This window comes from Prinia subflava, chromosome 15, assembly GCF_021018805.1.
Source record: "Prinia subflava isolate CZ2003 ecotype Zambia chromosome 15, Cam_Psub_1.2, whole genome shotgun sequence".
Classification (NCBI taxonomy): Eukaryota; Metazoa; Chordata; class Aves; order Passeriformes; family Cisticolidae; genus Prinia; species Prinia subflava.
This window is the reverse complement of record NC_086261.1, coordinates 2,658,203-2,685,547: the sequence shown is the minus strand read 5'-3', so window position 1 is coordinate 2,685,547 and position 27,345 is coordinate 2,658,203. Positions and strand designations below refer to the sequence as shown.

The 27,345-nt window shown below is 48.0% G+C and overlaps 1 protein-coding gene across 1 annotated transcript; it reads left to right on the top strand.

The window, feature by feature from the left end:
- Window positions 1-737: 737 nt before the first annotated feature.
- PLEKHO2 (pleckstrin homology domain containing O2) lies at window positions 738-27,345 on the top strand. The gene is made up of 6 exons (XM_063412386.1): window positions 738-996; window positions 5,458-5,610; window positions 11,806-11,922; window positions 18,742-18,846; window positions 20,739-20,837; window positions 23,120-27,345. Exons 1-6 carry the CDS (start codon window positions 988-990, stop codon window positions 24,338-24,340), a joined length of 1,704 nt encoding a protein of 567 aa, XP_063268456.1. The 5' UTR covers window positions 738-987; the 3' UTR covers window positions 24,341-27,345.

Below are 27,345 nucleotides of genomic sequence, written 5' to 3'. Positions count from 1 at the left end.
GAGGGAGCCACTGTGGCTACATGGACCTGAGCCCTGGACACTGCTCCATGCTGGCTTCATGGAGCATCCCTCACCTCTCTACACCCTGTGCTCTGTCCTGCTGCTCCTGGGGCCTGACCTGACCCCAGCCCCAGTGCCACCCTGGACCCCGAGGACACCCCTCACCCCCGGGACCCCACCTGACCCTGAGGACTCTCTGATTTCAGGCACTGTCTTACTACAGGGATCTGGCCTGATCTCATGGGACCCTTTCTGATCCCAGAGGACCGTGTGAGACACCGGGGAACCCCCTGATCTTTGGGACCTGCTGATTTCAGGGGCTCTCCTACCACGGGGTCTAGCCTGATCCCTGGGGACCCCACCTGATCCCCAGGACCCTGCCTAACCCTGAGGATCCTATTGGACCTTGGGGACCCAAACAGACACTGGGGCCTTCTGATTTCAGGGGTCCTCCGATTTCAGGGACATTGTCCTACCACGGGAGTTTTGCCTGATCCCTGGTGACCCTATCCGACCCCGGGGCGATCGCTCCACCCCAAGCTCCATGTCCCGCTCCGGCTATCCTGTCATCCCCGGTTATCCTGGCCCACCCCAGGGTCCACGTCCCACCCCATGGCCGCCGTCTGACCGCAGGGACCCCGTTCGTCCCCCTCCCCCGGGCCCAGTCCCAGCCCGTCCCGGGGGCTCCCAGCCTCACGTCGGCGGCGGGGGGGGCCGGGGCCGGGCCAGGCGGGGGGGCCGGGCCAGGCGGCGGCGGGGCCGGGGCCGGCGGCGGGGGCATCCCCGCCTCCTCGCTGGCAGCGCCTGAGCCGCCGGAAACCCGGCGGTGCTGCTGCTGCCGCGGCTCCGGCTCCCCGAGAAGTTGTTGCGGAAAGAGAGCGGCGGGGTCCGGGCCGGCACCCCCGGCCCGCCCGGCATGACCGTCCGCCCGGAGCCCAGCGGGGCAGCGGGGCGGCGGCCGAGCCCCTGAGCGGGCGGCTGGGAGCCATGGAACAAGTGAGTCCGGCCGGGAGCGGGACGGGGAGCGAGGGTGACCCCGGGACAGGGAGGGGGGACCCCCGGGCCGGGCGGGAGAAGAGCCCGCCGGGGCAGGGGGACCGCAGCGGCCACTTCGGGGTGTTTTCGGTTCTTCGCCGGCGCTGGGACATCCCGGCTCCGCTGCGCCCGGGGGACAGCGAAGGAGACCGCGGGGCGGGGGTTTCCCCATCGCCAGCAGCCCCCGGAGCGGCTCGGGCAGAGCCTCGGCAGCGCATTCCCGCAGCTCTCGGGATGTTGGACCCGGCCGGGAGGGGCTGCCGGGCTCGGCCGGCGCTGGCAGAGCCGGGCTGGTTCCACGCGTGCTCGGGCCACCCCGAGTGACTCCCGCTGGGGTGTTGTCCTGCCCTGCGGCAGCCGAGCCTGGGTCAGATCGCCAGCTTGGACATGTCTACGCACCTCCAGCGTTCCCCACTTCTGTTCTGCTCCTCCTTTCTGTTTGGGACGGGCTTAACTCAGAGAAGGGCAGTGGTGCTTCTTCTGCAGACGGTTTTCATTTCCGTGAGATCAGACACCCCAAAAATCCATCCCTGTGAGGACCGATTAAGATGCCACAAATTTGTTAGCGATTTAAACAGGTCGCTTTCTCCCCTTGTCTGGCCACGCAATTATTCCTGCTTCCTTTCCTTGGATGAGGTTTTGCTGCTCATGCACAAAGAAAGCTCCCGGTAGGACGGACTGCCGGAGGACTTCAGGCTCTGTCTGGTACATGCGATCCCTGTAGCTGTGGCTTGTCTCTCCCCCCTCACACCCCCTTATTTCAGCTCCCAACATTCTGTGGCAAGAATGAAAGCTCTTTTAAAACAGCAGGGAGACAGCAAAGCAGCCCAAGTTGGTAGTGACTGAGAGTTGTTATTATCCGCTGGCATCCATGAAATTAATCCACAGTACAGAAACTGCTTCCAGCTGGCAGCCGCCGGCCAAAGGGGCTTCACACCTACCCCAGCATTGACTGATTGTCCCACGGGCTTCTCTTCTTTAGTGATACATGAATCCTCCAAGGACTGCTTGTAGAAGGGGTGTCAGAGGCAGTCCCCCAAGTTCCATGTGCATCTGAGCAGTTTGTTTCCAGTGAAACAAACTGTTGTGCTCCAGCAGGCTGGGGAGAAGTGGAAGTGCTAACAGCAAGGTTTGGGAGATAACATGGGAAGGGAGAAAAAGTGTGGACGTGTGGGGATGCAGGTTGTCTCCTGGGAGTTGTTCATCAGCACTTTGGTAGAAAGGAGTGTGTGATAAGTGAGATGCTTGATTGAAATGAAGTTGATGTAACTGGCTAAGGCACTTCTGTGCCCTGTGTAACTTTAAAAGCACCACTGTGATTCAGCTCTTGGGGGTTTGCTTTGTTGGAAGACATGAGAACTGTGTGGCTTTGTGGGCCCCTAAAATACAGGGCAGGGGAGGGGAGAAAGCTGCCTAGTTGTTAAACAAAAAGCCATCCTGTCTGATTTGGGTTCTCTGCTGAGCTGCAAAATGTAAGGCTAAACCAGGCTAAAGGAGCAGAACTCGTGTTTCACTTCTAATGCCACCATGATACAAAATGCAAAAATGGCTCCTATGGATTGTTTTTGGGAGCGATGCCTTTGGCATGAGCCAGCATTGGGATAACTTGGTTCTTCCTTCTTTTACACTGGCTCACTTGGCTGATGTCAGGGGGCTTCTTCTCGTGGAATTACCACAGGAGTGAATCCAGCTCAAGAACATCCCAGGAAGGATATCTTAATATTTCTTGTAGAATGCTCATATTTGCCGAGTTAACAACAGCAGCTCATGTCTTTGTCATGCTCCCATTTTCATTGTGGAATTGCAGGCAGGGAGCACAGCATGGACACAATCCCTGCTGCCAGTGCCCTTCCCTGGCCAACCTCCCCTTGCCAGTTTGGGGCAGGGCTGGCGTAAAAATAATCCGCAAAAATGTCAGGCACCATCTCTGAGACTCTTCTTGCTTTTGCAGGAACAAATATCCCACTTTTAAATCATCTGGTTTTTATGTCCTTAAGCTGTAGGAGAGGGATTACAGCACCTGTCCACCCTCATGGGATGTGCTGCATACATGTGAGGGGGAAGCTGCTGAGAGAGCCCAGCAGCTCAGCATCCCTCTGAGTGCTGGATCTCCCCCCTCACATCTGCCTTGTAGCAGGGACTGGAGAAGGCAGCTGAGCCTCAGGTGATTCCTGTGCAGTGCAAGGAGTAGAGCCCTCCCCTTGTGGCTGTTGTCACCTGCTGAGCCCAGCACTCTCCATCTCACTGCCCCTTCCCTCCTCTTCTCTCTCCTGGGCTGCTCAGGTGAGGCTTGGAGTCATGGATCTGCTGTGTGGATGCTCCCAGGTGATGGCACAGCAGGAAGTTGTGCCTGGTATGGAGGGTTCCCCCATGCATCTCTCCTTTCAGGCAGGGGTTCCAAACAGGGCTCCTGAGTGATCTGGGGAGCTCCAAGGCAACCCTTCAATGCCAAGGAGGGGAGGTGCAGTCCCTGAAAGGCTGAAGAGCCACACCCCAAACCAGGTCTGTCCTCGCTGTGCCTTGTGCAGAGGTGCCAACATGAGCCCTAGCTCTGCTGGGGCTGGTTGTTTTTCAGCAGATGTTAGGTGCTGTGTCTTCACAGGGAGTACTGTTATTTTAAAACCAGAATAGTTTTCGCTCTGCAGAGCAGAGTATGGAGAGACATATTTACCATGTGACTTCAGCCTTTCTGCCAGGTGGGAAAAAAAAAAACCCAGCAAAAATTCACCTGCCAAGCAAAAAAAGGCCTTAAAGAGTAAAAACATTTTAGCAGTTGTTTGTCTGGACTCACTTGAATAAACTCTTCAAACAGCTACATCCATGCACAAGTGCTATGAGGGAGGTTAAAGTCCATACCCAATTATCTAAAAATGACATCAAAAGGATTCTTGATCAGGAAACCAGCAGGTCTGTATTTGTGCAGGAATTGATGTTTGCTGAAGTTGCAGATCTCAACTGAATACAACTTCCTGGCAACCTAAAAAGTCAAGTTTAAAAAAAACCCACCCTACGCAGTCCCTCCACTTCCCGGAAAACTTTTTGATGCTCAGTCATCCTGTATTGTGGCCATTTCAGATGCAGCTCAGTACAACTGAAATAACTTCTGCAAAAGGCACCAGTGTTGTTACAGGTTTCAGCCATTTTTTTTTAGGTGAAACACAGTTTATTTGATTTTCTTGTTCCCAGTCTGCACCGGAACCTACCAGCAAAGCCCAGCCCCTTCCAGATCTTAGTGGAGGTTAGAATAAATGTGGGTGCACGGGGTGTTTAAGCTGCTTTTGTTCTTTTTATGGGTGCGCGCTCCCAGTTTGGAATAAGAGCTTATCCTGATGAAAGCTGCTGTCTAAGGGAGTGTTCAGTGGGGGTTTGGTGCATGAAAACATTCGTTAGCAAGGCTCTCCTCCAAATTTTTGAAGCTCGTCCATACACACTTGCTCTGTCCTGGCTATGGGAGTGTCCAGCTCTGACTCTGTTCCATGCACTTGGGATTTTCTCATGTTATGAAACAAGATATCTGAGCTCCAGCCAGTCCAGTTTGTGCAATGAGGGCCATTTTGGGATGTTTGGGGCTCTCTTGTCACACATGCTCTTTTTGTGTGCCTGCTCTCTGCAGCTGGATTGCTATTACATGGAGGCATGGAGAAAACTGAGTCTGAGGGACAGTGGGATCCCTGGGAGAAGGGTGAAGGATTTGGGCATGGCCTCTCCTGACAAATCACAAGGTTGTTGAGGTGATTGTGTAAGGGGATTTGGCTCAGCAAGGGAATCCCCATGCCTTGCTCCAGGGAAAGAGGCTTATTGAGGGGTCCGTGGGTGTGGGGAGCAGCAGGTCCTCCAAGGGAGGGGTACAGGGATCCAGCCTTTGCAGAGGCTCTTCCAGTGCACTGGAGAGGAGGAAAGCTTTCATCTTTAACCTGCTGGGAACATTTTAGTCCTGTCCCTCATGCCATGGTTTTTCCTACAGAAGTTGGTTTGGGAATGGTGACCAAGCATACATGCCTAGAAGAGAAGCTTGCAGAAGTGGCCTTGGACTAAAATATGAGTGTTGCTCCTGATGCCAGAAGAATCCATCATGCTGGGATTCATCAGAAAGCTGGAGGAGCAAAGAGGAGAGGAGGCTGCTCTTTTTCAAGGTGCACTTGGTGCACGAGTGAGCAAGGAGTACCTCCCCAGAGAGGGAAGCAGAGTCTCTGGAGGAGCAGAGGAGCAAAGTGGACTTGTTGCCATTCCAGCAGTGTCTCCAGGGATGGCTGGGGTCTGTGCACACTTCCCAGTCCTGTGGGAGCTGGTTGAGATTTCCTCTGGAAGATGCCAGTCTCCCATTGTGATGTGGTGGGGAGGGACCACATTTGGTGGGTGCTAAAATCTTCTCTGTGGTGGCTTTCTAATGATGGAAACTCCTTGTGCCTTCTGTCCTTGCAGGATACAAAGGAAGAGGGCTCAGAGAAACCAAAGTGTGCTCCAACTGCAGAGAAATATGGCTGGATTAAAAAAAGCAGCGGGGGGCTCCTGGGACTGTGGAAGGATCGTTACATCCAGCTACGGAAAACACAGCTCGTGGTCTACGAGGATGAGGTATGGTCACAGCTAATGGCCTTGAATGAGGGGCAGGAGCAGGCCCCAGGGGACACATGCATGTCCCTGTGTTTTTTATTCTTCCCTCCAGCCCATTCCTTTTGAAAGGGCTTCTCCAGATCTCTCCAGGAAGGGTAAACTCTATAAAAGAGACAGCAGCTGCGTTTTAAATATATTATATATTATAAATATTTTAGCCACTGAATATTTTGACAGAGCCGTTGCCAAAATAAAAAAGTGGGGGGCAGGACATCCTGTGAGAAGGTGAACGGAGTAAAGCTTTGGGCGGAAGCAGGATGTGTGCAGTGAGGTTTTGGCTTTTGAGGGATAAAAGTGATTGTAGCAGGCTGACTTCCACCTGCCACTTGATGGGATGGCAGGCAACCCTGCAGCTGTTTGGCACCCCTCAAGCAGCTCAAATGGTTGCCAGCCAGACTCTTCAGGGTTTCTTTCAGCCACTGAAGGATGCAGAGTGAGATTGTGAGTGCTTGCTGTCCTCCTTAAGCACGGACAGTCTGGATTTGGCTCATCTTTCCCCTTAACTTGAGCCAGTTCTGAGTGAAGGACCCCTGGGAGCCTTGTCCTGGACTTCCCTAGATAAACTGCATGCCTTGAGTTCATGGCCGCACTTAGAGCTGTTTCCAGACAAATGAGGAATAAGAGCCAAGCCAAATCTGTCCTGCATTTTCAGGCGAGCAGAATGAAAAGTGCAGGGCTGGTCCTGCCAGAATGCAAAGGTGGCTTTATCCTGAGTCAAGCCCTCGTTCCTGGGCTGGAAGCAGCTTCTGCAAGAGCAGAGTTTGCCCCAAAAGTTAGAAATTACAGTGCAGAGCACAAGCTACAACCAAGAGATGAGGGCTGGGTAGGTTTGAGCCCTGTGGTGGCTTGTGTGTGCAGCAGGGTGGGGGACTGTGGTCTGCACAAGGACCACGTGCCTGTGAGGTGTCTGGCCCAAGAGGATCTGGGTCATGTGTGGGCATCAGGACGATATAAAAGCAAAATCATGTAAAGCTTCATGTGCAGTGTGTCAAGGGAAGAGGAATAGGGAAATGTTTCAGCAGCTGCATTGCTGCTGTGGTTTCAGGAACAACAGGACTGACAGTGAGTTCAGTTCTCTTTTTTAAAAACATACTCTTGCCTAATAAAGAAGATTTTTTATAAACATTTTAGGTTAAAGGGTACTACCTCTTCCCTTATGCTTAACAATCCCGCTCTTCCCAAATCCCAAAGCTTTCTGGTGTCATTTGTTCTTAGCTGTGAAGTGTCATGAAGATGGCAAGAATAATGACAGGAGAAGTCAATGTCAGGTGATGAGCATTTCAATAGGCAGGAAAAGCAAGGGGGAGTTCTCTTACCCAGAGGGATGCAGCCTGGTCCTGCAAACTGTTGACTCTCTGTAGATCATTTTCCAGTGCCCTGGGCACCTGTTGACTCCAGCTGAAGCTTCGGGAACTCGAAGATTCAAAATCTGTAAAATGATGTAGGTTTTTTTTAAAGGGCATGCCTTTAAAAACAAGATACATGGAGGCTCTCATTACCACAAGGGAAAAGGAGGCTTTTAAAGTAAGATTAATTTTCACAGACATTCAGAAGAAGGAAAAATCCCAATCATTTAAGGGATTATTTTATTATCTCAACAAGGAAAATGGCATTTGTAACAACCAGGCATAATGTTTTCTGGTAGCCTGCAGATTGTGGTAACATCCTGTAATAAATTGCATCTGTAAGCTACAGTAGCTGCAAGGTCCCATTATTGTAAATAAGGGATCATGTTAATATCTATAGGCTATTAAACTGGCTTACAGTGAAGTCAAATGTCTTAGGAGAGGAAATTGCTGCAAAATTATCTGGTAGCACAATAGGATAACATGTGATTGTGTAGACTTACTACAGGGAAACCAAAGGAAATGGCAATTTTCTGCACTCAGGAGGGGTCTTGTTGCAACAGAATTGAGGCAGTTCATGTTTATTACTGTATTTATCTTCCTTTAATGTGAGTCAGGGCAGTGTGGCTGTCGCTATCTTACAAATGGGGAACTAAGTTTTTGAGATGGGAAGCGTTGGTGTCTAAGCAGAGTCTGTGGTGCAGTGTGCTATGGTGGTTTGCATTTCTGGAGTTCAAGGTGCCGTTTTTCGCCCTGGACCTTCTCCAGATATCTGCTCTGTGTGACCCTGGAGAAGGACACAGCATTCTAGATCATCCTCAGGCTGAAACATTTACAAATGGGATTGTTCAGTGCTTGCTGAAAAAGAAAGGAGATAAAACCTCAGGCAACGGGAATAAAAGGCATCTCTCCATATGTATCCTAAATTAGAATTAGATGGGTTAAACGAGGAGTCAGATTCCATGTGGGCAGGCAGGTTTGGAGGCTGAGCATTTCAGCTGGTCCGAGCCCATCAGATTTCCAGGAACTGAGCAGTGCCTTGGACTCAGTGTGCTATTCTCAGTTCCTCCCATGTCCTTCACAAAGAGGTGCTAATGTTGTCTTTAGCAGTTGTTTCCTATGCGGGCCACCTTGTTGATGCAGTTACGTGAGCCTGGCTGCACTTGTAGCTGAGGTTTAGGTGCAAAACAAGAGCAGAGGGGATGGCCAACACGAGATAAAGACAAGAACATTGTACAGTGTTACTGGAAAGTACAGTCTGAGCAGCACACAAAAACCGTATATCATCATCAGTAGCAATCTCCAGTAATGTGCTCCTCATCTGCCCTGGGAACATTTTCCCCAAGCTGCATCTGCTGGTCAGGCTTTGGGTTTGGTTTAAAGCAGAGCCAGCTCCTGAAGGCAAATGGCAAATGCCGATTGTGTTACCTGGAGCAGACGGAGTGAAACTCACCCCACACGGCCTCAGGTTTCTTTCAGCGGATGGGGAATGAAGGGAGATGGATTTCTTGTTCTCTGCTGTGCCTCCATCTACAGCACCCTGCATCTGTGCCCTCACCTAAATGAAGATGCAATTAAGCAAGGTGTTTGTTTGTTACATATCCTAATGTCAGGAAAGGAGGCACTGATGCAAATACAGGGTGCTCAGTTCCCAATACACTGCTGTGCAGGTCTGCACAGAACCAAGCAGGTTATTTTCTAGAGAATAAAAAAAAACCCTACAGGGAGCATCTGAAGACCAGGCAATCCTATGTAGGGTGACTAGGCAGATCAATATCATCACTTCATGGATTAGAAAGCAGCAGTCTTGAGTCTGGATATTTTTTTAACCTCTAAACAGTGCAGCTAGTGCTTAGAGCTGTTTTCTTGGTTTTTTAGGGTTTCTTTGTAAGTGTATTATTTGATAGGGAAAAATCCTACTAGATTCTGGAGACCAGAGGATCCACTTGGCATTCAACAGTTGGACACTTAACATCTGCATTTTGCCCCGGTAAAGTGATAGCAAGGCATACCCAAAACTGATTTGTTAAAACACTTTGAGAGCCTCAAATGAAGAAATAAATTATTATTTCAGATCTAGGCATTTTACACGGAATGGAGTGTCTCAGCCCCTGAATATGTGTCAGTGAAAAGGTTTTTGCTGGGAATTACACCTTTATATAAATAAAAATTTCAGGGAGTCTTTTTCCCCCCACCTTTTAATAAACTTTTCATTAAGGAAGTTGTTTGAAAAGTGTCATTCTTTGGTTAAGCACATGCATTAATATGTCCAGGTGTTCAGTAACTTTCTTCCTAAGGGCCAAGCCAACAGACACAGATATGTTTGTCAGAGGATCTGCTCCATGAAGGGTTAATGGAATAGTTTTCTGCATTAGATTGTGAATGTAAGGGTTCTGTACCAGGACTGAGCTTGTCCAGAACATGTGTCAGGGCAGGACTCTGGAAGTGACCTTGTCTCTGCATGCTGCTGAGTGTCCTCCAGGTCCCAGGAGGCTGAAGGGACCTGGGGACCTGTGTCAGGGCTGGGTCTTTCGTTCTTTATCTTAGTTGTGCAGGACAGACATAAAGGATCTCTTTGTGACCCAGGTAGGCTCACAGAGAGGGGATGGCTGCTTGCCAAGGGTAAAACATAGACAAAAGCCCCATTCTGGTGCTCCCTGAACTCAGATGCTTTTCCTTTGCCTCATGCATCGATTTTTTTATAATTCTCTGGCTGCTTTCTTCCCTGCGTTCCCTGAAGAGGATAACTCATTTGAGAAGTTCGGGTCCCTGAGATGAAGGACCCATAGCTTGAACAGTGAAGGTATCTCTGAGAAACAACATCCTGCAGGTCCCCATCCTCTCTTCCCTTGTTCCCTGGCTAGGTCACAGTCCCCAAAACCTCCCCAGGGAGAACAGACAGGCAGCTGGAAGGCAAGAGGGAATCTCACAGCAAAACCACATCTCTCCACCCTGCCAAGTCCCCTTGTTCCCCAGCTTGGTGTTCCACAGCCTTTAGGAAGTGGAGCGCGGCTTGCGCGGGATCAGAGGAAGAGTTCCTGTCCAAGAGGCAGGACAGATGGCATGGACAAGGAGGGTGACAGGGGCTCTGCTGGAGACAGAGCTGCTCTTGAGAGCAGGGAGGGTGGGCAGGAGGCTTGGGGCTGATCTCTGCTCAGGGCGCTGCTGAGCTCTCTGCATCCTGAGCCCAGGGAAGGAGCTGGGAGCTGCACCGGCCGTGTGGCAGGGCTGTAACGTGGGCGGTCATCCTCCGAAGGCCAGGATGAGATCACCCATCCCCGAGGCATGTATTCCTGACCTCACCCTTCTCTGTCATTTGTTGGCTGCGGAGGGGTTATTATTTCCATCCCTGTCCTTTTGCAGTGACATTGCGATACCAGGATTGCAGCAGGAACCTTCAAAGGGCCCGGTAGCGTCAGCAGGATTTTATCAGCTGGGTTTTAGGTTTGGGCAGGATTAATCTCCTCCTCCTAGTATGCGTTTTCCCAGTTCACATTCACCTACTCAGTGTTAAATGAAATAAACAGTAATGTCATTAAAATAATAAACCTAAATTAGATCCAGACGTCCCTTGGTGGCTCAGAACTTGCTCTGTGTACTGGCATCAGCTCTGCTGGGCCCCCATCCCCAGATAGAAGGGTTAAAAAAACTGAAACGCAGGCTGAGTTCTGCACAGCGACTTAAATGTCAAGTGGTAAAGGGAGGAAATTCCCCGCAGCCCACTTCCCTCTGAACTCTCCATTCCCTGCCTCCAGCCACACAGCAGCTTCCTGGCTACGACATGTTTCCTCATCCCACACCCCCTTCTCCGCTACAGGAATTGCTAAATACAAACTCATATGGGCACAAGGAGCTGCCTTGGGAGCAGAGCCTGAGCTGGGGGTGGTTATGGCCGGCGATTTTAATTCAGGATGGTACTGGAGAGGTTCACGAGCCATGCTGACTGTAGCACTTCACTGGCAAGAACCGCTCTGAGATTCTCACTGCTCATTTGTGCTTAGCAAAAGGGAGCTTTGGTCTCTGCTGGCCTACTGAGACATGAAGAATATTATCTGCCCAGCGTTACGCTGCGATTCCTATTAGGGATGGTGCTCTGCAGCTGAACTGAGCCACGCACCACGTGTGGAATTCTAGTTATGTTACTGGGAGAAATGAGCCAAGATCGCGGCCGGCAGTCATCAGTGGAGATACTCCAGAGATAAATATTCCCCACTGAGATGCTGGCCCAGACAGTTTTGCTGGCTGTACAGGGCTGTATTTCCAATCCTAAGCGTTTTGACAGCTCAGAGCGTGGCTGTAAGAGGACTGTGTCCATCACACATGGCTCCTGCTGACCTCTGTGATGTCAGGACCAGTCTGCCCCAGCTCAGAGTGGCAGCAGAGCTCTCCTCTTATCCCTGCTCTGGCTCAGGCTTCCTGAGTGGGCTGCTTGGACCATCATGATGCTTGTGTCATCTTCCCTGTGAAAAAGCAGAATCACATCTCCTCCTTTCATTGTGGGATGGAGGTAGTGTCACTTCTGGCTGCAGATCCCTGCATGAGGCCAACAGCAATGGCAGAAGCTGGTGTTACTGTCCCCAACCTGTTATTTGCTCAGCCACTGTGGACCACTAGGCCCGTAGCTTAAAGACCAGAGTGTTTTCTTAATGAGATGCCAGCCTGATTTATGGGGCTTTCTGTCTGCATGCAGGTTATTTTTAAGGCAGAAGAGCTTTTAGACAGTTGCAAAGGGAAAAAATGCAGAATTTGATGGTTTATGATTGATTTCAGTGCCTCCTATTCATAATAATGTTTCATTCCCTCTCTGCAGGATGAACAGAAGTGCATAGAAACGGTAGAACTGGAGAGTTATGACAAGTGCCAGGAGCTGCGTGCACTACTAAAAAGGAAAAATCGTTTCATTTTAATCCGCTCCCCGGGTAAGAAGGTAGGATTGCCTTTCTCATCACCCTCGAGTCTGCTAACTCCAAAGCAAGTTCCAGCCAGCTGTGCCCAGAGCAGATGAAAAGCTCTGAGGCTGAGCTCCTCGGCAGCTGGGAGAATTGACCTGTAACTGTGCAGGTCTACAGTGTGTAAGAAGGAAAGCCACTGTCATGTAGATTTCTTTCTTGTTGTGGGGAATGGGTCTTCCAGAGGCTCGACTTTCTCCTCTTGATTTTTTTTTCCTCCCTTAGCATTTTCTTTCTTGGAGAAAGAAAAGAAGTGGAGAATGATCATTCCCTGTGGTTCCTCCATGTCCTCTGAGCACCTCTAGATACTGCAGCTTTGCCCAGGTTCCAGGGAAATCAATAATTCCAATCCATGTACTCAGACAGTTCCTAGAGTTCGAACCATTGATCTGAGAACCTCCAGTGCAAAGATACTTGCAGCCAAACAGTTCCTAAGAGAAAAGATTTATTTTGCAGAATTCATGAAACCTTACATCTGTAGCTTCCTGCATAGCCTCTGGTTAGATCCAGAAGCTAAAAACCAGGCTGGCATTGCAAAGAGACTACATCCATCTGAGCACTTGGTGTATGCAAGGGCATCCCGCTTTACTTCCTGTTTATATTCATCATCACTACACATCTTTGGACTTTCTCCTTAGCTCCTACTTGCATGCTGTCCATTTCAGCATCTTAATGGGCTAGAAAACTTCATTGTTGCTTTGGGGTATCATACTTTGCCTTTTAATTTCAATATGATTTTTTTGGCCTCAGAGTTTTTACTAAATCTCCCCATGCAAATCTGAGAAGTTGTGAGGGACAAACCATATTAATTTCCATAAGAACATGAACAGGCAAAAATACCAACGTGCTGCATTCCCCCATCTCCATTTTGTTTAAATAGATGGAGATTGTTTAGTCCTTGTTTCACTCCAGTCACTTAGTGTTTAGTCATATAATAAGACCCCAGTAGAGTTCAGAGCACCATGGTGCTAAACTTCATTCAAAACAACAGAATAAGGATTTTCCTGCCCCAAAACTCTGGGCTAGTGACCTCCAGCAGACCATTGGAGCCCAGAACACATTAGGAAAGGAAATCTTCCTTGCAAGGATGGTGAGGCCCTGGCACAGGGTGCCCAGAGAAGCTGTGGCTACCCCATCCCTGGAAGTGTCCAAGGCCAGGCTGGACAGGGCTTGGAGCAACCCAGGATAGTGGAAGGTGTCCCTGCCCATGGCAGGAGGGCTGGATGTTTTTTGATGTCTCTTGCAACCCACATGATTCTAGGATTCTGTGATTCTAAGTGTACACCTATTCCCAGGGAGGCCAATAATACCCTGTGTGCTCAGAGATGGGCAGCACAGAAGAAAAAGGCATTCTCTGCAAGTATGTTACTGAGAGAGAATTGTGTAATAGCTGCATATGTCTCTGCACTGCTCCATGAATCAATACAGGGTGTGAGACCTGTTCCTAAACCTTTCATTTCTTGCTATGAGAAAAATATGCCCAAACTGTGCCCAAAAGGGTAACTTCATCTTTTTGGCATGCTGGCAAGTTTACAGCTAACCCTGTTTTTCATGCCACTGATTCAGTGGAGACCTAGATAGAGGCTACTTTTTATAAGGCTCTTTTGATGAAAGGAAGGGCTTTTATAAATGAAAAGTTCCCTGTTTGTAGCTCCCCTCCCGCCCTTCTTTTGGCTGGGAATCTGGTGAGGGTGTTGACACACAACATACTTTGGCAGATGTTAGCACAGGCTTCAATTAGGAGGCCAACATACACAACTGTCCTTCTTCTGTTTTGAAATTGCAGCTGTGGCGATGTATATCAGTTAAACATTTTCCATTTGAGAGGCTTGCTGCCATCCCCAGTTAAAAATCGCCTTGTGAGCCAGCTTGCCAAGCCCTGCCACATCTTGCTAGGGTTTGGTTTTTTTTTTCACTTTCTCTCCTGAGCATAATTCTGGGGAATGAGTTTGAGGGACTTAGGAACAAGCTAGGAAAGGCCATTTCTGTTTCAGTGCACAAATCTTGAATATAGGGAGTCCAGTTTAGTTGTAGGGGAATGCCAATTTAAATCTTGGATGGGATATTTTTGAGCAGAGATTAATCAGTCAGTTAAAACTATTCTGCAGCTGAAGTTGCACCTGAATAAATAAGTTGTCCTGCTAAATACTGGTTGTTGATGAATGTACCCCAGATTCTGCTTGGCCTGTTCACAAGGATGCCATTTTTGTTAAGCTGTGACAATACGAGCATGTCACACGCCTGCACTGGTATGGAACTGAAAGAAAGCAGAGCTTCAATTCTTCAGTGAAGGAAGCTGGCAGTGTGCAAAAGCCCCGTTCTGCTTAGAAATCTCAAATGCTTCATTCCATCCACAGCAATTAAATGAAAACTTTTGGATACAGAGAGCTGGACTTCTAAGAAAGGGCAGCAGCCTTGGCCCGGAGACTTTAAAATGTACTACTCACAATGCAAAAAAGCAGTGTAAATGATGCTTGGTGTAAACTCTGAAAATTACCGAGATTGGCACAAGTCTGGTGTTCAGTGGATCTGAAAAGCTTCAGTAAAGTATGAATATTGAGAAAAGGGTGGTAGTAAGTAAGGAGTCTACCAGGAAGTCCTGCAGCTCCCCACAGATCCTCGCACCTGTGGTCAGGGATGGGAACTTCCATTGCTTATTTTTCCCTCCATCAATTTCTGAGGTACCTGGAACTGCGTTCACCAGGGCCCCAGCCTGGAAGCTGCAGCAGAATGCAGTGAGGCCTGGGGGAGTCTGCTCCTGGGGTCTGCCAGTCTGGCAGAGACGCTGAATTGTTCTCAGGGATGATGTAGCTCCCGGTTTAGCTACAGAAAACCACCAGAATCCTCTGACAATCATCTCATAGAAACACGGAATGGGTTGAGTTGAAAGAGACCTTGAAGATCACTTAGTTACAACCTCCCTGTCATAAGCAGGGAGTTCCTTCTCTTCTCCTTTCCCCTTCATGATATAACCTGACAAAGTCATGGGAAGTCAAGGCAGGAAATGACCTCCCATCTGGCGGATAGACTCTGCTGCACTCATGGTAGTTGAAGATGTTACTGACTCAGCTCTGCTCCAGCTTCTGCTGGAGGTGACCACCCTGTACCAAAAGTCAGCAGAAGGGAACACATCCCCAGCAGTTCACAGGCAATTCACAGTCCAGTTTAGCCCAGCCCCACCAGGCTTTGCACTGAAACAGATAGAAACAGATAAAGATAGGTTTGCGTCACTACCTCTGCAGCAGATCTGCAGAACTGCTTGGCAAAGATCTGTTGGTAACAGTCTTAAACTGCAGCTACACAGCTCTCCACAGAACTTTTCTGTTAAATCACTTAGCACAGGGACAGCAGGCTGACCCCAGGAAGATTTCTCTTTCCTGGAAAGCAGGCTCAGCATTGCCATCAGACTGTCAGTGCTGGAGAAGACTGATGTCTCAGGGAGGACAAGGAGCAATGAGGGAGCCAGTGCCCGCTGCTGTCACGGACAGTGATCCGTGTGGGAGCTCTCGTTGCCTGACATCTCAGCAGTGATTCAGCAGGAGCTGACCGCCTGTGCTGTGCTCTGAGTAACTGTCAGTAAATTGCGTAGCCTGCATTCATGGCTTACAATGGTCACTAGGTTTGGCCATGACAGCTTTTCCTGGCACACCAGCCTGTTGTTTATGGCATGACTCAGTCTCAGCTGGCTTAGCAAGAAGGAGTGCAAATGTGTTACCCTGCCCGCTGCCCTCTCACTTTGGTGTCACTCACTCTCTGCCTGAAACTCCTGCTGGAGAGCAGACCCTGCTAAATGTTTTGTAGGAACTACCCATCTATAGATGCATCTGGTATCTATAAATATCCAAATGAGTAAAGATACAGACAAGAGAAACTCACTTGTTCCTTGTTTGTTGAGAGCCTGGGAGTCTCAGAGTACTGTGCAGAGTCCCAGTGACAGGCAGGACTGAGACCAGCTTCTTCCTGCCTCTCCTCTGCTGCTTCCTGCTTTACAGAGTTCCTATCCCAGTTTGAGTGAGCTTCCTCTCCCCAGTGCTTTGGCCGAGCACAGGAGCCACAGATGGATGCAGACAGACCAGGGACTGCAAGACAGCAAAGAAGCTGTGGCTGGCAGCAGCCTGCACACGAGCCTTGGAGCCTCAGCAGCCTGACTCTGCCTTGGTGCCTGTGGGTGTTATAAACAGAGAGAAAAAATTTCTAAGATACCTGGGCACTGGGAGGAACCTGCCCCTCTGTGTCACAGCCCCAGGGAGCTGTGCAAGCAGGGAGCAGGGCTGCAGCAACACGAGGCTGGCACTGCCCACACTGTCCCATGGGTCCCGCTGTGCTGCTCATCCTTCCTCACCCAGCTCCCTTCTGCTGCCACCATGAGTCCCTTTCTCTCAGCATCCACTGGATCTGTATTTGATGGCAAAGGGTTGCATGCCAGAGGGACATCTCAGCTTCTCATTAACGAGTAACCATCCCCCTGAGGTTCGCTCTGCTCTGCCACAGAGTTGCTGACACCAGTGCTTAGTCACAGTCTGGGAGACTTTATTTGGAATGAGGCACAGAAAGTGGCATTGGAGGAGGAAGCTTGAAGTGAGGCAGGAATCCTTCCCCTGAACAACATGTACGGAGATTTCTAAACCTTGGTGCAGGCTGCCAGGTCTTTGCCAGGCAGTGCAGCAGCTCAGCTGCTCACAAGTAGAGCTTTCTCATAAGCTTTTATAATCACAAAGCTTTGGGGCAAAATCGTTTCCAAACAAAAAAAGTTTTTAAGCACACGCAAAACCAGGCCAGCTCGGACTAAAACAAAATCTGGCCGTCGCTCTGCTTTGGAGCCTTGCCTTCCCTTACATTCCCTGGTTAGAGTGGCCCTTCTGCATCCCAGACAAAGGGCTCTTTTTCCAGAGGGCTGTGGGTCAGGCCCTAACCTCCCCTCTGAGCTCTCAGGAAGGCAGTGGTCCTGTCACCTTACATGCAAACTAATCGAATAAAGAATCTTCCCCAAATTACTCCTTAACTCCCTGCTTGCCATACTGGTTGTGAGTGTCTGGCACTTGGCAGCTGTGACGTAAATCCATGGCATTGACACGAGAAATAAATACAGAAAGGAAGAACAGTTGGTTTCTAACAGCAAGATTGGGTGTAAGGAGATCAGGCTTTAGTTCTGCAGAATTTCTGATGGTCCCTTCAGAAGTTGCTGAGACCCAGAACAGTTGCTGCTTTGTTGTGCCATGAACAGGGAGCTGCTAAGAGCACTCGACTGTCAGTCACCATTAGCTTTGTCCCCCTCATTTAATATACTCCCTGTTTTATATAGACAGTGCTGTGATTTTGGAATGTAGGGACTCATTTACAAAAAGGCTGAGGCTACAACTGCTCTTGAAGGCAATGGGAAAGTGGAGAGTACCTATAGGATATTAAATGCCCCCAAAAAACTGTTCCAGGCAAAACCCCCAGAGGCTGTGTTTTGAACAAGCCTCTCTGTAGCTCACTTCTCCACCTGTAAGAGGTGGATAATATCAGTTGCTCTGAAAAGGAATTTGTGAAGCCCCCCAGATATTGTAGTGATAAGCAGGAAAGAAAAAAGACTGTCAGGGGAATCAGTAATTATGTTTTCAGGGCAGGGCTAGAGCAGAATGAAATCAATAAGACATATTGACCAGGAGGATAAAACATATGATGGAATAACTCAGTAAGAAGTGCCACCCTGTTGTTAGGAACAGTGCTAGGAGGAACACACACAGCAGGATGACATCCCTACAGCCCAGAAACACTGGGAGTGTCTAACTTTTAAGTGCTTCATTTTGTAATGTTGCTGATGTCCTTTAGCACAGGAGCATTCCTGTGCAGTGTGGATTAGGGCACCACATGGAGCTGTTTGGACCCCAGCTGGTCTGCCATGGAGCTAGCTGTAAAGTGAAGATGATATTTCTCTCACCTGAAGTGTGCTCTTGGGCAAAGCTACATAATACTGGTGAGGTGCTCAGAGAAAACAGCAGTGAATTAAATAACACCCTTGCTGTGGACAAGAGATTGGAAACACTGAGCAACACCATGGGGCTGTCCTGGAGGAAGAGAAGAGCTGGCTGGCTGGAGGACAGGCTGTGCAATCACCCATCCTCCCTCCTCATTTGTGACCCATACTTCTTGCCAGTTCCCTCTTGTATGGCCAGCTCTTCTCTTCTTCTTGGGGCAGCTCTTCAGGCCTGAGAGAGTCTGTCTGCAGCATTCTCTCCTGGACTTAATTTGCAAACATAAAGATACAGTGAATTTTTGAGCTTACATTGGTCTTATGGCTCATCATCTCTGTTCCCAGCTGGGTCAGGGTTAGAGCAGCCAGTGTCAGTGCCCCACATTCCTGTATCAGTTCTGTTCTGCAGAGCCACAGGAACAGGGAAGCAGGCAGAGCCTGCTGCAGGCAGCCTTCCTGTTCCTTGTATTCTGGGGGAAGTGGGAGAGAAGGTATTTTACTCCATCTGAAGCAGCCAGTGTGACTTGGACTTTCATTCTGACTCTATGCAGTGTGACCATTTGCTATACAATTCACTGATGCTCCAAGAGCTATTCCAAGTGTTTTTCAGAAAGAATAAACTTACTATTTTGCTACTTTAGTAGTTACCAAAATAAAACTACAACAAAAAGCTATCCAGCATAACAAAATCCTGTTCATGGGAGCTATGCCAAAGCACAAAGGAATCTGTAGTTTAAACACAGGCTAGAAGTGGATGTTGTATAGAAACTGAAGTGATTCAGGGATACCTCTGGTCCTGACAAGGAATGCTCAGGCAAAAATTCTCTCTCTGCTCTTGCAGGTTCATGATATCAAATTTCAAGCTCCAACTTTGGAAGAAAAGGAATCGTGGATAAAAGCTCTTAATGAAGGGATCAATAGAGGCAAAAATAAAGTATTTGATGAGGTAAGAGAAACAGTTTTCAAACTCCTGTGTTTCTGTGTCTGTTCTCATCCATAGCTCCTGTAGCTAAAAGCAGAACTTGCCTGAACTCTTGTTCTCCCCATCCCTCCTGCATGCCAGCCATTGTGCAAGGAAAGAGAAAGATGGTGTGCAAGGTAGGGCAGGTTCCCTCCCTTCAGAGCTTGGGATCAGAGGATTTCTGGGAGTTCCCCTTTCCCAGTGGAAGTGACTGGTGCTGAGAAGCAGCTGCAACGCTGAGTTGTGTAGAGCTAGGATGGAGGGACTCATCTTCCCCACGCTGCCATGATCCTCAGCACCAAGCAGCAGGGAAGTGGAGGTACTTGGTTAGGATATAGCCCAGTCTTCAGGACTGGGAAAGTCTGAAGTGACTCAGTCCACCAGCTATTCCACCTGCAGTCTGGAGAGAAGTCTGGTGGAAAGTTACTCCGTGGCCCTGGCCAGACCTGCCTGCCTCTCAGCTGGCCCCAGCACACCTGCACTTTCAAATTCTCCTCCCATCCTGCTGCACAGAGTGAAGGATGAAAATTGCACAACCTAGAGCCTGTTTAACCTTGCCCTGCTCCCTCTTAGTTTGTAAATCAACCCTGAGCTAAACCAAAGGAGCCAGCATCTCTTCTGCAGTTCCTTCAGTAACTGAAAGGAAATGAACAAAACCACGACCATGGGAATGACACAAGAAAAAACGAGCAAGGTAAGGAGGGACAAAGCAATCAGCAAGTTCTGTTTAGCAAAGGAAACCAAAGCAACGAGTAAAAGTTTTGAGAAAAGGGCTAACTGGTGCAGATACAGTGTAAACTCTGAGAGGCTGGACTTTGCTTCTTTTTCTTATTCAGCAGAGGCCAAAAGCATTTGGGTACAGTGCGCAGAGAACTCTGCACACCCTTCAGCAGCACAGCAAGGTGGGATCTCAGATCACCTCCCTGTCCTGTGATGTGGGGTTATCCTCCTTACAAGAAGGAGCCAGCCTCTAATTCTCATTCATTCCAGTAAGGATCAAACCTTAGATTTAAAGTGTTTCCACACAGGCCAGGCACAGACCAATAGGTCAAGCCCTCAGCTGGCTTGGATTATCTGTTCTCCCCTGAAGGAGCTGTAAAAACCACTCTGCCATACCGGCCATTTTTATCTTTAAATCCCTATTTCAACCTCGCCAGTTTTCCTATTGTACAAACTTGTGGTACCAAGGGCACACAGATGTTTCAGTGTCCTTGGTCACTGGTGCTGCCCCTCCATGGGGAGCAGACTCCAGCCCTTGACCATCATGTGTGGGTGGATGGTCATACAGCCAGCACAGAGAAATGCCTGTCAGGGCACTGGGACCTCCCTCCTTAGGAGTGTGAGGCAGTGGATTTCTTGTCTGATCCCAGGGAATAAATTTGTTAATTCAGCTGGAGCTGCAATTAATCCAGGTCACTGCTCACACCTTCTCCTCAGCATCCTGCGGTCATTAGAGCTGAGGAAGGGAAGGGCTGTAACAAAGTGCTGCTGATACAGTTCACAGTCAGGTCACAGTTATTAATGAGCTTTCACCTCTAAGATGAAAACAGCAGTTCTGGTGCTGTGTTCTGCCACATGCAGGAGCTGGTACAAGCACAGGGTGCAGTGAGGACAAAGCTCCTTGTGTCTTTTTTTCCCTGCCTCTTAGGTGGAGAGAAGTTTAGCCATTGCAAACCTCTGAGACCTTAAATATCCATCACATACATGGCAGGGCTTTGCAGGCAGGCTGCAACTGAGCTCTGAGGTAAAGATTAGAGGTGAAATATTCTCCAAATGCTTCAACATTTCCTGTGTGACAGTGACAACTTTATTGACATATCTTGAGAAACTAATGACCATCTTCCTTTTTTGTTTCCCTCCTCTTCCCTGTGTTAAAGGTGAAAGTAGATGAGAGCCTTTCCTTGGACCATGTGACTCGGGACAGGGTGAAGGTGTCCCACGGACGTCGGCCACCCACGAGGAGTCACCTGAAGGAGGTAAGTGCACCCTGTTGGAGTGAGCCACCCCACCAGCTGGGATCACTGAGAGCTACTCCTTCCATTCAGGTACCAAACCCCAGGACAGCCCAGAGAAAGCTGACAAGGGAAACAACTTCCTGCAGGAAAGACTGTGCCAGCACCTCTCTAATGAAGCTCCAGGTTCCCATAGATCTTTATCTGCTGCAGAACATTACCATATATTTAGCTTTTCATAACTCATAAGCTGCTTCAACATCTGGGATCTCAGAGCCATTAGAGTTTTATTTTCATCAGAAGAAGAGACCAAAGCTCCTATATTTATTTTCAAAGATGTGATAATTTTGTAGCCACAGTGGTCTAAAGGTAGAAGAACTGCATGGTCCACAGGGAGAAGCTGTATTTTTATTAAGCTAACTGGAGAAAGCAGATGAGCTTTCAAGCTCACAAGCCCTTCCCTAAGTGTGAAACAGAATACATTATTCTGCTAGGCAGTTTTATAGACTAACCTGTCTATTTTAACTGATTTTCTGGGTCTGTCACTGAAAAAAAAAACCCAAAAAAAAACCCCCACAAATCTGCATTTCATTTCCAGGGGAGAGGTTCTCACTAATGTTTGATTCCTGTGATTTATGAAGAAGTTTCTACAGATAGATTGATATTTTAGCAGAGCATTAATCCCAAGCAAGGAAGGTTTTTAAATCAAACCTTCTTTCTTCAGACTTCCAAGACTCTGACTTATGTGCCTGCACAATACTCAGATGACCCTTGTGCAGAAAATGAGATACCTTGAGACTTTCTGCTTTGCATAGAAATGGAGGGAGAGCGTCTCTCCCAGAGAAATGCATGAGAATGAATCATAGATTCCCATCCTCCAGAGAACCGCAGAAGAAAACATGACAAAAGTCACAGCAACAATGAAGTGCGGATTCTGTTGCCTAATACGGGTTCAGTAAGGTGGGGAGCCTTTCCCTAGGCACTAAAAACATCTCTCTTCCCTGCTCAGATCACTATTTTCACAAGATACCTCCAAGGTTAATACCTCTGAGACTTCTCACTCTCAGTCAAAATCAAGGGAAACTGCCTTACAAATCTAGCAGCAGGAATGAGGGGATAGAGCCTGCAGAAAGATGTGTATCATGGCTGCTGGCTGCAGATTCATGAAGGAAATGGCATGAACATAGATTTTCAGTTAAAAGCAGGCCATGTGAGGATGGGTTAGGGCCAAGCTGCCAGGATGGAGCTTGCCTCCGTCTCTCTGATGGGCTGGAAAGGCAAAGAGAGGCTTTAACTAAATTCTCTGCACTACAGGAGCCTGTGCCTGGCTGCAGCTATGCCTTCGTGTGGTTTTGGGTTCTCTCACACAGGAACTGTCAGCGCAGTTCTCCCTGTGGGGCACTGAGCTTACACACTGCAATGTCTTTGTTAAGTCCACCCCTTTTAGGAAAACCTCCCTATCAGTGAGATTTGCACACAGCCTGTGGTGTGAAGGAGGTTTAACCAGCTGAAGCTTGGCCCTGGTCAGGCCGGGATGACATCAGGTTAGAGGAAGCAAGGAGAAGGCAACAGGATTACAATCCCTGGCCAACGATCTAAAGATCAACAAGCTCAAAAGCAGAAAAGTGAGCCTTTGGGGTTGCACATTGTAAAGGAAGAGAGTAGAGGGATCCCACTACCACAGGACAAAGAATAAAAAGGCAGAGCTTAACACTAGCACCCACAGGAAAACCAAGAAATTAGGTTATTGTGGAACAGGCTTTAAGATGTTCTTTCCAAAGGAAGTAGTAAAATAGGTTCTGTGCTTTTCTTAGAATCAAGTGCTGCTCTGGGTTGGAAGGGACCTTAAAAATAATCTGTGAGGGCAAAGAACCTTTCACCAGACCAGGTTACTCAGCCCCTTCCAGCCTGGCCTTGAACACTCCAGGGATGGGGAGTCCACAGTCTCTCTGGGTTACCTGTGCCAGGGCCTCACCACCCTTATAGTGAAGAATTTCTTCTGAATATCTAACCTAAACCTGTCCTCTTTCAACCTAAGGCCATTCTCCCTTGTCCTGTCACTCCATGGCCTTGTGAAAAATCCCTCTCCAGCTCTCTTGGAAGCCCCCTTTAAGCACTGGATGGGGCTTTAAGGTCTCCCTGAAGCCTTCTCTTCTCCTGGCTGAACAGCCCCTGCTCTCTCAGCTTGAAGCAGCAACCCCTCACTTTCTATGTTGGTTGTGAGAGTTTTGCACTTTAACTTGAAGTTAAAGGATGAAACACAGGATCAATGATAGATATTGAAAACTTCCTCTCTTGTTTTTCAGGCTGCCAAGCGTACATCAGATGGTATCCTGCGACTAGATCTGGATATAGTAGACAATGGACCACCAACCATTGATTCCACTATCAGTGAAAATGACAATGAACCACCTCAGAAAGAAACTCCAAAGCCCCCTATGCCACCTACAAAACCCACTGGCACAAAAGAAAACCAGGAGGCAGAGAACGATGTTCCTGACCAGGAACATAAAAAACCTCTGTCTCCTCCACTGCCTCCAGATAAGAAGCTTAAGGAAAGCATCACGTCAAAGGACAGTGTAAATGCCAAGGAAGGAGACTCTCTAAGTCCAGAGGAGAATGTGGAGGAATCCCAAGCACCAAGTGAGGAGAACAAGGAGAACCTCAATGAGGTCAGCAACAGAGTTATATCAAAAGCTCCAATTCCACTTCCTAAGAGTGTGCCAGACAAGCTGAAAGTAGCTTGGGATCAACCAACCATTGAACCTATAAAGACAGAAGACTTGGAATCATCAGGACATGATGGCAAAGACAACCTGGCTGAGATTGCTGCTGCAGATGTTTCAAAGCCTCCTGTTCCTCCTAAGGTTTTGCCAGAGAAAATGCCTGCCCCAGTGAACTCCAGCTGTGGTGACCAGGAGCAGGAGTCTGGCAGCTCCAAGCCCCCAGTGAATGGGATCACAGCCAGTGAGGTAGCAGAGTTCACATCCCCGACAGCTGAAACAGAAGAAGGAAATGGGAGGATCGCAGCCGAGAAGGAACAGCAAACTTCAGCAGAAGAGACAGAGACTTCCTTAGCTACAGAAACAGACCATGAGAGTGTAAAAGCAACTGTTGAGAAGAAAGATTCTACAGAAAACACTTCAGGTATCAAACTTCGCTGTTCTTCTGTGGGAGACTTGCTCTCCGATTCCAAAAACAAACAGAGAGCACTTGCAGGTCAAGGTTTCCCAAAGGATTCCCATCAATGCTTAGCTAAAATGGAAGAGAAGGTCGCTAATGAAAGGGAAAAAGCAGAAAAGCTTCTGCAGAAGGTTTTACGTGAAGGGTTGGAACAGGCTCAGGAGGGGAATGGACCCCCAGTGAAGGCAGAGACATTGCTCAATGAGGCAGTAGAACAGCTTCGGCAAGCTTCACAAGTTTTGCAAGAAATTAAAGGTCTTGGAGAACTGAAAAAAGAAGGAACACAGAAACAGAAAGAAAAGCAAAAGGATCTAGTGACTCTTTATAGGAGAAGTGCTCCCTGACACACTCTGCAGAGACTTCTTTCCCAAAGTCAAAGCTAAACATTTGCATTTATGATTTGTACCATTGCTAGGCCAGTATTTAAAGATGGAGTTTTGCTGTGCACACATCATGTTTGTGGGACAGAATTGAGCTTTCAGTTATAGCATCTTTCTTTCTTCATGTTGTACATACCAGTCTTGTTTCTAATCCTCTTAGCAGAATAGAAGGTTACAGGACAGTGAACAGTTTCAAAAATGTGATTCTGTCCAAAGTCCTTTCAATGGATTAGGCCTTAAAAATTACTGGGAATCAGACCAAGCCAGATTTTTTGAAAGGAGCAGAATGGCTATTCTAGCAAAAGCCCCTATGTCTCTCTGTATTTACAGACAAGCAAATACCAGATTACACTGGCACCTATCTGGTTTTCCCAGTTAAAGCATTTAAGGATAAATGTAGTCAGTGTTTGTTCACTTGCTGGCACAGTTTCCCAGACCACCTGGCCCAGTGACATCTAGGAATGTAAAGATAAACAATTTAATCTTCTCCAAAGATACTCATAAAACCACATCCAGAGTTTAAAAGTGACCTCACACAGAGGCAAACCAAACTGGCCAATTCCTGACTCCAAGTAGTGTCCCTGATGTGGAGCAGCTGTATGAAGGCAATTTGAGGCTGGCTCTGCAGCACTTTAGGTGTGCTAAGCACTGTGTGAGTGGACACAAGTCTCAAAGCATCATTGCCAGGCAAGTATTGATTGTTCCTCTTTCATTAATAGGGAAATTGAGATTACAGTTGGCCCGTGAAAGTGTCTTCTACCAGAACAACACATTGATTATTGAGGATCATACTCATCTGACAACTCTGAATCCGCTCAGCGTTGTTAGGAACAAATAGCCAAGCATTTGGAGAACTTGTGTCCAGGAGCTTCCTAGGAGAGCTGTCACAATGAAGTTTTGGGGATGTGTGTTCCCTTAGTGTTGTCTTGGGATGTAACTGACAGGAGCATGCACATCAGGCAGTGGGTCTGGATGAGATCCCCCTTCCCACTCAACACGTCTCTACCTGCTGTGTCGTGGCCAGCCTGAAAGCCTGGCCCAGATCTCTCTAATTGACACACATGGAGGGAAAGGCATTTTGCACACAAAACTTTGGGGCTGGTCCCAATGGCTGTATAGCTCCACACCCGAGCTCTTCTATTCTCTATAGTTGCTTTGTGGAGGTTGTGTGACATCCCAGAGGCTCCTTTGCTTCAGCCAAGCTCTAGAAACATGGAAAACGGCAATCTCTCCAGTCCGGTTTTAAGAAGTGACACGCTACCTAAACTCTTTTCTCTCATTTGCCAGCACTTTGTTCTTAGCTCATCCATTTCTTTTTCTCCTAATTTCCCAAGTCCTGCAAGTCTGCAGGGGGCTGCAAACACCACCCACAGCAGCAGTGAAGTTTCATCTGAGCCTCCTCTTAGGCTAGGCATAGGTACTTCAGGTCTGAGCACAGAAAGATTGGCTTTGGGCTTCCAAGTACCCTGGTTTCTACCACCTGGAACCAGCAAGACAGGTAATAACTGATGCTTCTGCCTCTTCTGATTAAAGTAGACTTGGTTTTGGTAATGAGTCCCCCTCTCAAGAAAGCCATAGATGTTGTATGAGAGTTCACTTGTCGTTCTGTCACATGCGAAGTTCTACATGGTCAAACACTCAGGTGCTGAAAAGCTTTGCTTTGAGACAAGGAGTTTCCAACGTCCTAAGCCCAAGGCACACAGCCTGAAGCAAACTGGACCTGTGCAATTTGCTGCTGTGGGTTCAATGTAAACTATGGGTCATATTCACCTTTCCAGACACATTTAGGACAAGGGCTAAGAACACAGACAATATTCAGTGCCTATCTCTGCTATCTAAATGTATTTTTCTGCATGTGCACTTTTGTTTACCGAACACTGTGTGGTATGAATGTGAGCTGTCAGAACCTGGTGTGCACTGGAAGTCGAGGGACATCAGCTCCAGAGAGCAGGCAGGCTTTTGCAAGGTGCAATTCTATAACGATAGATGGGGGAAAACCCAGTTCACACTAACAGGAGTATACACAAACCTGGGCAAACTCTGGGTACAGGTTCATATCCCAAAACTGAAGCCAATCCTAAACTTCAGGACAGGCAAATCAAAGCCTGGCACTGAAATCCAGGAGAATGACAACAGCTTATGGGGTAGCTTAGTCCTCTAATTTATATACAAATGCTTTTGCTCTCCCCAGTGTTTTCTTGTGGCAGTGTGTTCTGTGGATACTCATCTGGTGATGCTGGTGTTACAGCCAAACCTACAGTATGTGCTTATATTTTACCGTATATTTTTATATTATACTCAATATTCTAATGAATAAACATCTGACATTTTACTGAATAGCCATCAGTAGGAATCCTAACATAAATAAATAAGATAAATACCCTCTACCTGTTAGGAAGTGGGCAAATTAAATAATTTTACAACCTACAGTAATACAATTACTGTATATGCTGTACTAACAGATCTTACAAGATTTGTCATTTGTATTGGCTTGTACATAGGTATAACTTAAGTGGAATTCCTGTATCACCCAGTAACTTTACTGCTGCAAATGCTATGTTAGAGATTGTTGGTTTTAACTATTTTTTCTAATAGGTTTAGCAGTTTCATCGTAAAACATCCAGCCTCCTATGGCAACTCCCATCTTCAGCGTACATCCTGCCACCATGCACTTTTTTTTTTTAATCTTTTCAATATGCATTTAAACTTGCATCTAATTCCTGGCTGCACTAAGGCTTGGGAGTTTTGTGCCTGAAAACCCTCTGGGCTTGGAGTTCTGGAGTGTGAGTCTGTGTTTTGGGCTGTGCCACCAGTTTACATGTCTGTGACAGGAAGGAAGTGAGTTTGCAAGTGAGCAAGTGTGGATGACGATCTGAAAAGCAGCTGCTGCAGCCCGTGGAAAGGCAGCACTTTGTCTTCTTCTTGTAAAGAGCTTTGAGATTTGGCAATAAAACCCCCTTTTAAAAATC